Source organism: Candoia aspera, chromosome 1 (genome assembly GCF_035149785.1).
Source record: "Candoia aspera isolate rCanAsp1 chromosome 1, rCanAsp1.hap2, whole genome shotgun sequence".
NCBI classification, from domain to species: domain Eukaryota; kingdom Metazoa; phylum Chordata; class Lepidosauria; order Squamata; family Boidae; genus Candoia; species Candoia aspera.
The window spans coordinates 156,604,434-156,620,260 of NC_086153.1; the positions used below are offsets into that span (position 1 = coordinate 156,604,434).

The window sequence follows — 15,827 nt, forward strand, 5'->3', positions numbered from 1 at the left end:
AGTGACATGTGCTGTTACCAATAAGGCCCACATAAAAATGCTTCAATCTGTTTGCATCTGAATTCATTTCAATGACAGGTTGCTTCAAAAGATAGGCAGACATCCTGCTATTTGTTAGGAAGAAGCGTTCTGCCATATATAATGACTTGTCAGAGGTCCCTTACTTTAGACAAGAAGTAATGAGATAGAATTAGTATGATTGTTGGGTCTCATTTTGTTTACTTTCTGTTACTGATAAGTGGATACAATATGCAATACTTATTCAGTCTGTTATCTTTGAATACTGATTAAAAAAAAAGAATTGCCACACACTGGAATGTGGAAGCCATAAGCTTTATGGATCAATAGAAGAGTTTTGTGCTGTGCATAATGCAACAGAGCAAAACTAGAAGAAACCAAGTATTAGGACTGGGCAGCAATTGGGAACTAGGGATCAAAAGTCAGGACCAAAGACCAGGGCTGCAACTAGGGAGGGGCAAGCGGGGCATGTACCTCGGGCACCGCACTGAAGGGGGCACCAAAATGAGTGCAGGGGGCACCAAAATGGGCACAGAATCCATGTTTGCCCCCGGTGACACAGACCCTAGTTGTGGGCCTGCCAAAGACCATCCAGAAAAGATGGAAAATCAAGAAGCAGGACCACAAGACAAACTAGGATTTGTCATCAAGACTGGAGGAAAAAGAAAAAAGAAAGAAACGACCACTTATATCAGTGTATTCCTTGAGCACCTCCTTTCTGCTTAGAAGAATCTAGTAGTGACTATCTGGGATAGGTGATATCTCTCCCGAATTACAGGGTTTTGCATGCAGAGATCTGCCACATGGGTACATTTGCAATGCATGTCTTGCATACATAGAGTGTCTGTCATACTATTGAAAGACTACAATTGTGTAGTCTATTACATAGTAAGATAGTTAGGAGTTCCTGGCTGGGCAATCTCCTTTTGGATCCTTGTCCCTTTTAAGGTTTATAGAAGCTCATTCTTCTTCTGGATCTCAGTGCTTTACATGCATAGGTTCTTGCCTGTGTAGAAAATATCAGTTGCAATGTTCCAATACTTAACATTTTTTGGCAGGAGCCTCACCAGTCCTGTATCATCCCATATTACACAGCACTCTCTGACAGCTACAATTGTAACCTGTTGGGTTATTCCTTGTATTTGTTGTGTTTTCCTCAACACTTGTTAAATATATAGTCATAGGAAAAAGTAAGTACACCCTCTTTGAGTTCTATGGTTTTATATATCAGGACATAATAAAAATCATCTGGTCCTTAGCAGGTCTTAAAATTAGGTAAAGACAACCTCAGATGAACAACAATGCATGCCATATTACACTGTGTCATTATTTATTTTTAAAAAATAAAGCCAAAATGGAGAAGCCATGTGTAAAAAAGTAAGTACATCCTATGACTCAATAGCTTGTAGAACCACCTTTAGCAGCAATAACTTGAAGTAATTGTTTTCTGTATGACTTTATCAGTCTCCCACATCATTGTGGAGGAATTTGGGCCCATTCTTCTTTACAACATTGCTACAGTTCATTGAGGTTTGTGGGCATTTGTTTATGCACAGCTCTCTTAGGGTCCCACCACAGCATTTCAATTGGGTTGAGGTCTGGACTTTGACTGGGCATTGCAACACCTTGATTCTTTTCTTTTTCAGCCATTCCATTGTAGATTTGCTGGTCTGCTTGAGATCATTGTCCCTTTGCCTGACCCAATTTCAATCAAGCTTTAGCTGTCAGATAGATGGCCTCACATTTGACTCTAGAATACTTTGGTATACAGAGAAGTTCATGGTCAACTCAATGAGTGCAAGGTGCCCAGGTCCTGTGGCTGCAAAACAAGCCCAAATCATCACCCTTCCACCACTGTGCTTGACAGTTGGTATGGGATGTTTGTGCTGATACGCTGTGTTTGGTTTTCGCCAAACATGGTGCTGTGCATTATGGCCAAATATCTCCACTTTGGTCTCATCTGTCCAAAGGACATTGTTCCAGAAGTCTTGCGATTTGTTCAGATGCAACTTTGCAAACCTAAGTTGTGCTGCCATGTTCTTTTTAGAGAGAAGAGGCTTTCTCCTGGCAACCCTTCCAAACAAACCATACTTGTACAGTCTTTTTCTAATTGTACTGTCATGAACTTTAACATTTAACATGCTAACTGAGGCCTGCAGAGTCTGAGATGTAACTCCTGGATTTTTTGCAATTTCTCTGAGCATTGCATGGTCTGATCTTGGGGTGAATTTGCTGGGAAGTCCACTCCTGGGAAGTTTGGCAACTGTCTTGAATGTTTTCTACTTGTGAATAAGTGTCCTCACTGTAGAATGATGGACTTTAAAGTGTTTGGAAATGGCATTGAAACCCTTCCCAGATTGATGGGCAGCAACAATTGTTCTCTAAGATCATTGCTGATGTCTTTACTCTTTGGCATTGTGTTAACAACACCTGAATGCTTGAGACCAGCACACCCTAAAACTTTGACTTTTATAGAGGTGGTCACACTTTCTGATGATCAGTTAATCAAGGGCACTTGATTAGCAGCACCTGGCTGCTACTTAGCCTCTTAACACCTATGGAAGCAGTAAGGGTGTACTTACTTTTTCACACATGGCTTCTCCATTTTGGCTTTATTTTTGTACAATAAATAATGACACAGTGTAATATGTCATGTGTTGTTGTTCATCTGAGGTTGTCTTTACCTAATTTTAAGACCTGCTAAAGACCAGATGATTTTTATTATGTCCTGATACGTAGTATATTGCTGTGCATGTAGTTCAGGGGTTCCAGAGTTGTGGAAAAATTATTTAGGTATGTATGTATGTATGTATATATTATTGGATTTGTATGCTACCAATTCCAAGCAGAACAAGGATAAACCTCAGTTAGTACTGGTTTAAATATCTCATTTGGGAATTTATCTCTCCTAAATTATATTCATCTATTACATCAAGATTCCAAAAAACTGATGATGCTAAGAAAAATGCCTGGCTACAAAACTTAGAAGAGTAACACTCTATCCTTAAATAGACTCTGAATTAGCCCAGACCAGGAGGAGGAGATGATCAATAAGATCTGTAGACTGGAGCTGTGAAGGTACCTCCTAAGTGAAAAGTGTACACAGTTGAACTTTCTTCTTCCTTTGCTGTAGTGCTGTTCACTTATGACCTCTTTGATCTACCTATTCATAGCCATGAAGCTAGCAAAGTTTAATCAAGGCTGCAAGGGAGGGGGGAAAGGGAATAGGATATGCGCTTTCAATAGTGGACTCCAAAATGAGAGCTGTCAATCAAGAATAATGCTTTCATGGTTTAGCCTCTTTAAGCTTTCTCAAATGAATGGTTCTTGTCTACTTGGCTGTAGAGACTGCAAAAAGACCTTAGCTGGCTGATGAGCCTGGTCAAATTAGTATCTCCATATTCTTGTACTTTCTTCTATAAAGGAGAGAGCGTGAAACATCTAATCAATGTGGCATTTCAAAAGCTCAGAAGTAGAAAGATTGTAAAAAGATTTTCTCTGTAGAATAAGATGTGTATCACAAAAGCTAGTGCCAAGGATCCTGTAGGGTTATTGTTAAGGTACCATCCAAGTGATTCTCCCGCCATGACCACTTAAGTGATTTGTTTTGGAATGGAAGTGGTAAAGAGCAGGTGTCTTCTTCATAGATTAAGGCCACCTTAGTTTATCTGGCTCTCTTGGATAAAGCATTCCCTGACTGGCAAGATGCAGGAATATAGTTTAATTTCAATTTATTATCTGCCAACACATGCCATTCAATCAGACAAACACAGAATCCGAGCTGTCATCACAGCATCTTATGCATGCTTAAAAATAGGATGCTTTCTTCACACATTTGGAAGGAATTAATTCATATAGAGATTATATATGCAAAGGCCACTTTAAAAGTTTTATGGGGCTGGAAAACTTTGTATTCTAAAAACATTTCCCTATAACTTTACTCTGGAAATAAAAAATTTGAAAGCAGCTAATACTGAGTCACCAAATATCTGTATATAAATGGGCATGTGCACATAAATGCAGTTTATAGAAGTGTGAATGTGTGTGTGGAGTCTTCTGCATATTTTGTTGAAAAAATATTAGAACTCCTTTGAATTCAGCACTAAAATTCCTAGTAATTCAATGAATGACTAAGAACATCATTTAGAAAACTAAATGTTAGTGACAAAGAAAATGTTTCCCTAGGGGGGAAAACACATGCACACACAAAATGTTGAGCTGTAGAGACTAGATATCATCAGCGTGTGTATGGGGGAAGGAGAGATGAAGTAGCTGTGATATTATGCAGAGTAACAGCATGGAGAAGTTATGAGAAGGGCAAGAAAAGAGAAAAGAATAAAGTTAGCAGTAGATTGGTATGGAGGAAAGGATCCAAGAAATTTGGGGAAGGAGGTCAGGCATGATGAGATTTGAGATAGAAACTTCCTTCTAACCCATGCTGTCTAATCAGGAATCTTGCCACCTAATCTCAGTGACGCCTATTCCCATAATGTGAATCTGGTAAACCTAGTTCACTGTAGAAACATTTTACCCACAAACTCAATTATCCAGACCCTGGACATCATGGAGTGAGGCCCACATAAGAGCACTCCAGTTATTAGAGGCATCTCAAATCTAGTAACACATGCTGTTGATGTTTCTTGGTGCCCTGAGATAATGGGGTATTGCAGTCAGTTGGATATAATTGAAGCGGGACTGATAGGCATAATGGTAGATCAGTTTCAGATGAAATATATATATGGAAGAGCATCCTCATCTCTGTATATGTACACTGTACCACTGTATTGGCAAAAGTATGTTGTATACAGTTGTCATGACTAGTATACTGACAAGCCAGCTGTGGCCATAGACATACAGAGGTGGATGATAATTTATTTTTATATAATGAGTGAAGCTCATCAGCCAATCTTTGTCTCTTGTTTCCAGGGAACCATTGCTATATAGTTTACAGGGTGTACCAAAAGTCAGGCCCCAGAGACAGTTTATTATATAAATTACATTAAATGTTTGAATTGGTTGCCATTTTCTTCTAAACACTTCCTTACTCATTTGATGCACAACCTTTGAACTTTCCTAAGTACAGTAACATTTTCTATGAAAAAATATTAATTATTAAAATTAATAAAACATATTGTAATTGGCCTCAAATCATGTGACTCTGGGTGTCATACAAAAAGGAAAAGAGAAAACCATAATCCATCAATACAAAAATAACACATTTTATTAAAACAAACTAGAACAGTAAAATGGCAATAAAAATTGAAATCTCCATCAACTGGGGACCCAACTCATCCTGACCCAAGGCCCAGGGAAAGAGCCAGGTATTATCCACCTTCTTAAAGGCCTGCAAGGTTGGGGGCCCAACAGTATGTCGGGGGGGGGGAATCATTCCAAAGGATAGGGGCTGCCCCAGGGACCCTACACATACCTCCTGAGTCCCATTAGATGAAGGGACCTGGAGTCTGCCCTCCCAGTCAAAGCATGTGGGATGGGCAGACAGCCTCAGGAGCAGGCAGTTCTACAGATAACCTGGTCCTATATCATGTGTAGAAAGCTTAGAGAACTGTTGAAGTCTCCATCAGATGGTTAGGCACTGAAATCTATATTGCCCACATGCTTCTTCCAGGATGCCATAGAAAATGTTAGGTCTAAAGCATGGTCAGTCCTCCTGAGAAATTGAATTCCTAATCTGCTTTACCAGTATTGGAATTTAAGAGTGTTAGATCTCTTGGAGGTGGACATTTATTGGCCAGTCTCATACTTTCCATTGTTGGGTAAGATGATTGAGAGGATGGTGAAGGAAAGAGATTATCTTCACCCAATTCAATCTCCCTTAAAGGTGGCTATGGGGTACCAATTGTCTTGATCATCCTGATAGATGATACTTTTGACAGAATCAACAGGGGGAGCATAATTAGTTCTCCCCAAACATGGCTACTTTCAGTATCTTTGACCAAGGTAACCTTCTAGAGCTATTGTTGCAGTGGTTCTATTCCCATATTTCAGACTGATTACAAATAGTATCACTTGGGGACAGGTTGTATATTAAATGGGAGCTATTATAAGGGGGTCTTAGTGCCATTCAGTGCTATTCATATGTATATGAAACCACTGGGAAAGCATCAGAAGATCTGGAGCTGGGCTGTTATGTGTTGGGAGAGAATTCTCCAAACTTAGGGTATTTTTCCTAATGTGTTTTCTGAGGGTTGCATGAGTTCGCAAATGAATATTGCTTTCAACCACAGTTCTTGGGATGAGCAACTTGCAGCTAACTACCTCAGGCAGAGTCAGGCAGTGGCTCATTTGGATAGAAGAGCTTAAAACAGTGGTGCACATGCTGCTAGTGTTAACTCCTGGAATGTGCTTCCTGTGGGACTGCCTTTGAATCTTACCTGGAAAGTTCACTTAGTATGACATTCAGCAGCCAGACTGGTCTATAGGAGGCCCAGAGAAATTATTTTGCACCTATTCTGAAAACATCACACTGGTTGCCAATGCATTTCTGAGGGAAATAGCTTTAAAGCTTAGCTGCAAGTTACCAAGAAAACAGTTGTTTGTTCAAGATGATTCCCTCCTATATCCATACATTGAGATCACCTGAAGAAGTTCATCTTCAGATGCATGGACTCAGGCTCAAGCTTTCTCTAGAATTGTCCATCCCTGGCAAACTGAAAGAATTTACCTCCCTATAAGCATTCAAAAACAGGCATTTAATTGATTGTGGTTTTGACATAATGTTTAATTTTTATTAACTCTGATTTTATGCTTTTATTGTAAGCCACTGTGAGACTCTGGTAGCTGGCAGTCTGAACATTTAATACGTAAATACAGTTTAATTTGATTCCCCACCCTTTCTTTTAAGCGAATCCTTTGAATAAAACTTTTTTTGACACAGAATAGCTTGCCAAATATTCTTGTTAAGAGCTAATTATTGTATACAGTTTGTGCTTTTTACATGCTTGGCTTTACTTGAGATTTTCCTCTTTATGAACTGTTTTATTTACTAGTTACTCTGTTTGCCATCTGGCTGCCTTACACTGCTCTTTTTGATTTTGCTTAAGCCTCACTAGTTTAAAAGCAGGTAGGCTTATATAAATAAGGACAGGACAGAAGCCTTTCAAAAGTCTTTCTGAAATAGTAAACAATCCTGCAGAAACATCTTCAGTGACCTTGAATGGAGGTTTCATTTCTTTAACCCATTCTTTCACTCAAATCCCTGGAAGACAGCTGTTTTATGACCCATCCACACATTTTAGAATTATGATAAGCAGGTAGATTAATATCCTGGCCAAAATGTTCAAGGTGGATTGCCTAAGCAGCTTTCTGTTAAAAAGGAACTCTACATGGAATTGGTCTTAGGAAGGCAGGTTTGTTTTCACTATTTATTTAATCAGTGTGCATGGCACTTCCAGGAACAGATGTTTCCAGTAATGCATACAGGGTTAGCATAAATGGAAAAACAGCCACCTAAATTCTGTACTGCTACTTGAAATGATTCCCTTGATCCAAACAATAAATCTTTGTGTGTGGTTTGGGACCTCTGGACTGCTATGGTATGAACCTATACAAACATACTATCAAAAATTATAACTGTTTTATTTATTCATTATTATTATTGTTATTATTCTAATTAAAGTCCAAAATAACACCTTGTTGAGATAATCTTCTTTTTTTCCCCTTCAGATGGACCATGTCATTTTTTGTGTGTTTTTGGAAGTTGACTACAAAATTTACAAGAAAAAAATGAATGACTTCTTCCCAACAGGTACGTTTGTTTATTTGTTTCTCTGAAAAGCAACTCCTTTTTCCTCCAGATATTGTCTATACATATGCACAATTGTTTATCTTTTTAAAAGTCTTCTAAATGATTTATCATTTGACATTTATTCATATATAAAACATGCAAAATGACATAAACTTTGTTGTTTGGTAATTAGGCCTGTGTAAATCAGCACTGATGATTCAGTTTGAATTGGAGATTCAGTACTGAAAAAAATAATTATTAGATTTGACAGTGTGATCAGAGTTGAGGCAAAATGGTTCAAGCCATTAGAAACTTAAAATTAATTTTAAAGCAATTTTGTCTATAGGCTATAATGGGAAAATATCATATACCAGTATCATCTGCTTCCTCCTCTTCCTCCTCCTCCCCCTCCTCCTTGGCAGAATATGATGAAAACAACTGGAATGGTAGATCCTTTAGAGGACATTAATTATCCCCAGATTTAGCAGGATACAACCAAGCATTTCACTACAATGATTTTTTGAAATATTTACCCTGCATCCATTTTAAGTCAGAGGGAAAGAAAGCTTAGCAGCATTGAAATTGTCCAGCATGGAGTCCAAATTTTCCTGTACCATGCAGAATCTTTTCTACTCCAACTTAAAAATAAAAACTTTCAAAAACTGTAAGCAGTAAAGTATTATTTTCCTCTTGCTTTTCTGGAGTGCCAAGCTTGGCCTGAAGTGTACCCGAGGACATGCCCTTGTGGAGTGCTTCTCCTGATACTTGGGTGTTACAGGATCTCAAGAGGGTTGGCTTAGTTGGGACTTCCAGTGGGGAACATGGCTGACTGAACAGCTGTGTCCATGAGCTCCGCAGACAGAACTGACAGTGTGGTGCCTTTTTTGGGAGCAGGCAAGTTTTTACCTGAAGCCCAGAGCTTTTTCATGAATAAAGAAAAAGCTTGGAATCATCCCATATGGTCTCCAAAACACCGTCTTGTAGCCAGAGAATCACAAACAGCTTTCGCAACATCTGGTAAGAAACAACGGGAGGTGGGGATGTCACCATTTCCAACCCATGCTGTAGCCTTAAAGAGACATTAGGTTGAGCCGCCCCATTTCTAAATCAATCTCTCTCTCCCTCCCTCTCTCTCTCTCTCTCTATATATATATATATATACATATAAACTTTTTGTACCTTAAGAGAGGCTTTCTAGAGTAAGCAGAAGTGGACTCTCTTGGTGCTTATCATTATTTCTGGATTAAATTTTTAAAATCTTTCAAAGTTTTGGCTTGTTTTTCCATTTAAAGACTAAGGAGAACTGAGAATAAATAATTGCCTCCCTGTTATTAATTTTGTACTGAATTTGAAGGATTCAATATTTTCCTACACGTTGAATTTGTTGTTTTGAATTTCTAGCCCTCTGTTCACTTTCCCTGAGGGCTGCTTGTTAGCACACTTTCTCTTGTTTCAGTTTCACTTGGAAGTTTTTCATTAACTTGTTAACTCCTATCTGTGCAAGTCAAGTGTCTAGGGGGCGTCATAATCTACTGCTTGAAACATGGAGGATTTCAAGGAGGCTTTTTCAGAGTTCCATTGTGAGCTTAAGCAGACCTTCAAAGAGATCTTTTCAGATTGCTGTCAGTCTATTCTGCAGAATATTTGGAACATTGGAGAATATATTATTTCTAAAGTGTGTCATCTGGCTGAAGATGTTATGGAAGAAGATGAAGATTTTGACAAGGATGGACATCGTTCTACTGACAGTGAGACTTAAGTAATGCCAGGCAAAGACTACATTTTGGTGCTGAAGGGGTTAAAGCAACAGTCTGAGCTGCAGATTACAAGGAGCGTTGATTTTCTGAGGGAATGTTATGGGAGAGAAGAGAATCTGCTTTGTGGGAGTTTTTTTTTGTTGAGGAGTTTGAGTTTTTAAGGGGGGCAGTTGGGCTATTTGATTTTTGCAAGAAAAATGCCTTGAGTGTAATAGGGAGATATGTAAATGTCTTAGTATATTTTGAAGTGCGGTAACCATTTAAGAATGTGTAACTGGATTGATCATGAGGCTATTATGATTTCATTTTGCTTTAAAGATTTGGATTAAGATTTACTGGACTTTTTTTAAGGTTTGTTTGATTTCTAAGATTTATAAGGTATCTATAAGGTATAATAATAATTGCTTGGTTTTTAGGTTTAATAGAGTTAAGATTGTTGTAGTATTATTAATTATAAAAATAGACAATTTATATATTTTTATATTTTTATTTTTATTATAGTAGACAGAAATATATAGAATAGTGTTAGGAAGGACATAATTGAATAAATGTTGTTTTATGGGGGAGGGAAGTTGATTTAGAAATTTATGTCTGTGTGTGTGTGTATATATATATATGTTCTTTTTTATATATAAGGGGAAGGAGCAATTGCATTAGTGATTTGTATATGTGCTAATGGAAGGATTAATAGAAATAATGTGATCTTGGTTTGATATAGAGTAAGGGATTGATTATGGAAATTGCTGTATATTCTTGCTGTTGAAAATTGGAAGTCACTTCTTTGTGGAATCTTCAAAATTCTTTTTTCTTGTGTTTCACACTTTTTTAATTTTTCTTTTTTTCTTTTTTTCTTTCTTTTTGTAGTTTTTTGCTTTTTTGTAGTTTTTATCTTTGTTTCAAACTTAATAAAATTCTTTTAAAAAAAGAAGAGGGTTGGCTTAGTTGGTTGTAAAGAACCACCACTCATTGGCTTGAGTGGGATGCTAAGCTGGGTAGGGCACAGTGGTAAAGCTAGGTCTCTTTGCAGCAGAAGTCAGAAGAATGAGTATTGACTAAAGCTGTAGCATTGATGTAGCTTTGCTGTCTCTGATCACTGGGTTTTTGGGAATGTAAGGAGAGTTGGCACAGCAAATTTGGCCCTTTGTGTGAAGGACCCTCTCATCACCTGCAGGACTCAACTGTGTCTGGATTAGGGCCTCCCGGAAATATTCTCATAGTAGAGAGCATTGTAGCTCAGGGTTGAACTGAATATTTTCTGTTCTCTGAACTTGCTTGTTTTCCTGCACCTGTGTCATTACCAGGCTAGGTAACATCATCAGTGGAAATATTCTCTATCAATTACTTGATCAAGGCAGCAGAAACAGGATGGCACGGTGATACAGCATCATAGCAATAGGCATGCCACAGGGAAAGGGGCCGGCCTAGACAAAGTGGCATACATACTCTTTAAAACAGTAAAGGCTTGTGAGAAACTGTTCTTCAAGGATTACCCTTGCACATATGCCCTTATAATGAAGCAATTAGCTTAACAGCTCATGGATGGGCTTGGAAGTTTTTGAAATATTCCCCTTGGGACACATGTGTTTTGGGGGTCTTAGACATGGAGCATTTATCTCTAAATCATTCTCCAAGGCAAGACCTTCTTCTTATTCAAACAAAACTCTATTACAGCTTAAAGCAGGCAAAAAAAAGTTGTGTCATCAAAAGATTACATGTTTAGCATGGCACAGCATTTTCACAACTAATTAACATAGTTCTGTATCAAGGCTTATAAAGTAAATGCTTAACATGCTATTTGGGCCATATGCAAGAGTGTGAGCTGTTCATTTCAAATAGCTTCACATGGCTTCAGCAGTGGTTCTCCTTTTGTATTCTTCCTAATGTCATATTTACCTAATTGTTTCTATCTCATGTTTAATAGGTATTTATGAGCAGTTAACCTGAGATAAAAGGGGGCTTGGTGGCTCAGCAGTTAAGATGCCAGGCTTTTGACCAGAAGGTTGCGAATTCAGCGGTTCAAGACCCAAGTGCCGCGTGACAGAGTGAGCTCCCACACTTGCCCCAGCTCTTGCCAACCTAGCAATTCAAAAGCATGCAAATGCGAGTAGATAAATAGGTACCACTTTGGCAGAAAGATAACAGCATTCCGTAACTGTCATGCTGGCCACATGACCGCGGAAGTGTCTTCGGACAACGCTGGCTCTTTGGTCATAAAATGGAGATGAGCACCGCCCCCTAGTGTTGGACACGGCTAAACAGGAAACTTTAACCTGAGATAACATCATCTTCTGTCTCAAATCATAAAATATTTTGTGACAGACACCTTTATCAGTGCATATACTGTTGAAATAGATTTATATAGGTAAAATCATATTTCTAATACCCGGAATATCTGTGCAGTGTCTTATTTTACAAATTTTCTGTCTCTTTGCAGAGGTCTGTCCATCTAAGAACCTAACAAGGAATATTATTCTGACACTACTGATTTTAAGTATTTCCTGGCTCTGAGTTCCACTGATACTGTGTCAGTAGATACTAGGATCACAGTAAAGTTTAGAAATCATGGTTGGTTTCTATCACACTAGCAGTTAATTGCCCCCCCTCCCCCTCCTCCTCCTCTTCTCAGAGAAATGTACTTTCAGACTTGCAAGATTCTGTTGATGTAGCCTTACAATAAAGTATAAGTAGCTCATCTAGTCGTGTTTCCTCTCTGGTTTGCCTTGCAAAGCCAACATCAATCTGGCAAGTCTGAAAGTACAATTCTCCTGCCATCTCCTTTACAGCCCTAGAAACTAGGGAGGTTCCTTTCTGAGTCTCTTGCCCCGCCCACTATCCAGCTGCAGGCTACGCTGTCTCTTATCTGACCAGTCCCTAGGCTGAGTCTGACCAGTCTCCAAGGTCAGTCTCACATACCTTTACAGCCGTGCACATAATCATATGGTCAAATTAGTGAGATTCCAGTTTTACAAATGTACAGGAAAAAACTTTCTTTACAGGGCAGTATCTATTTTAATTTTCATAAAAAGCTGCTCTAGCCACATAACTTTCTGTGATGCAGCTGGGAAATTTTCTGAGAAGAAAAACAGGCTAACTGGAACAACCTCTTTCATTTTGTTCAAAGACAGTAGTAGATATATTTCCTCTTTCTGCTTTCCATCACCAAATCCAGGGTAATGTTCCTGTCCTACCCTCTCCCCTGTGTTACTGGAAAGAAACCAGTTGAGATATTTACAGTGAACAGCCTAATTGTTCCAGAGAGACACAATCACGAAGAGGAAAAACCATCTGGCCTGCTGTTTTTCAGCAGTGATTTATGTGGACTTTGGCTAAACTGATGACTAGCATACATTTATTGCATAAAGTATTTGTATATTACTGGTAGCTCCCCAAGCTTTTCTAGCTGCTCAGAATCCCATACAAATCTTTTAAATCCCTCTTTGACACCATGGGAAGGTTGTAGACTTCAGAGAGATTACACATAATTCACCTTTAGCCAGAGAGCCAAGTAATAACATTTTCCAGGTTTACCTTTTCCATATATTTTCCCTGATCTCACTCATTAAATCTAGAACATTATTTCATATAGATTGAAATATGCTGTACATCCTGGAAAAACTCAAGGCTGAAATCTTCCCTGCAAAGAAAGGAATAACCACAAGATAGCTCTCCTTAAACCTCTTTAGTCATTTCATTATCGACTTGCAGGGGAGGAATGGTGAACTGAAGATGGCTCTGCAGAATCTGAGCAAATGACTGTGGCATAGAGCAAGGAACCAGTATGTAGACCAGTTCCTTGGAACCTCTCCAGATCAGGGTTGTTGGAAAACATTAGTTTTGTTTTCTCCATCCATTCAACCCAATGTTTTAATCTCCCTCAGCAGGGTTGGGTTAAGGTCAACTGATGCCCTAAGCACAGCCCAACAATGTGCCCCTTGGCCCTTCCATTGCTTAACTGACAAGACATTAAGATTTCATAAGTGCTAAAGTTGAAATAAAAGATTAAAAATTTAGTTTTCTTCCAGGCTGGAGCCCACAACTATATTAAATCCAATTTATTTGTTTGTTTGTTTATTTATTTAACACTAAATAGCAATAAGCAATATAAGCAAATTATTCACATATAACTAGGGTAATAGAAAAACACAAATTTTCAACAACCGTTTTAAATGTATTTTTTAATATATTGTTTTAAGGGGAAAAGGCAAATACAAAAAATTATGGTAAAGTGTGGCCGTGAAAGAATTAAGGGCATGATAACTAAGGGAAAAACCTCTGTGGTGCCCCCTGTTGGTGTGTGTGTGTATGATCCTGAGGATCAAGAGCGGAGTTTCAGAAGAGCTTTGCCACTGAGAGAGAGATTTAAAAAAAAAAATCGCGCCAGCAACTTCAACAAATATAAACTGTATTTACAAAACAGAGAGTAAAAGCATTTTTACAGTTCTGCCTCTCTCCATGCAGGGGATAACCTTTTTCAGCAGGACTTAGCTGCATCTGAATAGCAAAAGGCAGAAGCAGGAGGCGAGAGAGCATTGAGGAAACAAAAGATTCACCTTTATCTAGGCTACTGACAATTAGTTACCATAGTAACTATTAGCATATCTATTTGGAAGACAAAGGATTGACTTCTTGACCGAGCCAATACTCAGACTTTTTGGCTCCACAAAGAAACTACACCCACCAGAACTTTTTGTTTGTCTTGCCTCTTAATTCCTGTGCTATATAAAAAATGAAATAACAACACCCCCCTTCTCTTTGTGCTCTAAGCAGGTGCTTATTTTGCTTAATGGTTCAGACTGTCCCTCAGTGGTGGTAAAATCAGAATGTAGTTGTATTAATAATCGGGAGCTCAGGAGTAATTAATTTATATTAAAAAGTATGATCTTGTGTATATGACTTAAAGTTGAATTTTCTATTTAGTTAGTGGGGGATTCTTTTTACCATTTAATTTCACCCATGCTTTTTAGGGCTGTGCCCCAAATGGAAAATGATGTTTTATTTTGAATCCAAAAGAAATATATTATGTTTCAGAAGGTTGAAATATCTTGGTTGTTCCAGAACAGAATATGGTAAGATCTTACAAGGTAAACAGGGCAAAGCTGGTGTGTTCCTCCCAGTCTTCTGTCATCCTCCTCATGGTCTGTGTGCTGGCCTGTCTGCCAGTCTTCCCAACACTTCCTTTCCCTGCCTCCCTTAGCCACCCCAGCCAACGTTTTTGGCTTCTTGCAAGACATCAGCCCACCCAACTCTCCTACCAACCTTCTCTGTGCCTTCCTTTTCCCACATCCTGTTCAGCCAGTTTGGAGAATTATAGGATGACACCAGAACACTTCATTGTTTATTCCTAACTCCAAATCATTAGTATAGTTATTAAACCATGTTTGTCCAATACAGATTCTTAAGGAAGCCTAACTGTGCATGTATTATAAGAAATGCCCAATTATTTCTACTTTGTTCTTTTTTTAATAAATTTTATTAAGTTTCAAGAGAAGAGTAAAAACTACAAAAAACAAAAACAAAAAACTACAAAGAAGGAAAAAAAGAACTAAAAAGGTGCAAAAACATGAGGATTTTTTTTTAATTTACAAAAGATTTGGCTTCCAACTTTAAACAGCAAGGATATATAAAAATTTCCATAATCAACCTCTTACTCTATATTAAACCAAAACCACATTATTTCTATAAATCATTCCACTTTGGCACATAATAAAAATCACTAAGTATGGTTATTCCTCCCCCTTATATTAAAATAATATTTTTAAAAAATCATGTAAACCTAAATTTATTGTAAACCACCCAGAGTCCCTCTTTTGAGGGAGATGGGTGGTAGCAAAATTTGAATAATAAATAAATAAATAAATGAACATCTTTTCTCCCATCCAAAAGAAAACACATATTTAATTATTCACTTCCTACCACTATTCTATACATTTCTGCCTACTAAAATAAAAATCAAATTAAAAAGCACATAGATTGTCTGCTATTACACTTGATAATACAACAGTTTTAATAATCTTAATAAACCCAAAAAAACAAAGACAATTCAAAACAGTAACCTTAAATCAAATCCTTAAAACCATCCAAATAAACACATTTTTTAAATCTTAATAATCTTAATAATCTTAATCCAAATCTTTAACAGCAAATGATGTCAATTGAACCCTTAAAGCAAACCTGATAGACATTCTTCAACCCTTATCCCACTTCAAAATAAACCAGAGCATTTACATATCCCCACAATGTGCACAGAGCTTTCCTCTTAAAAGAATCAAACAGCCCGACTGCCCCCACTCAAAAATTCTAGTTTCTTT

General features: G+C 37.9%; 1 protein-coding gene across 1 annotated transcript in view; it reads left to right on the forward strand.

Annotated features, from left to right (window-relative positions):
- MACROD2 (mono-ADP ribosylhydrolase 2) overlaps positions 1-15,827 on the forward strand; it is a 1,156,239-nt gene that overhangs the window by 1,011,259 nt on the left and 129,153 nt on the right. Inside the window, exon 9 of the mRNA XM_063316393.1 lies at positions 7,702-7,783. Coding sequence (XP_063172463.1) covers positions 7,702-7,783 — 82 coding nt within the window. The remainder of the gene's footprint in view (positions 1-7,701; positions 7,784-15,827) is intronic.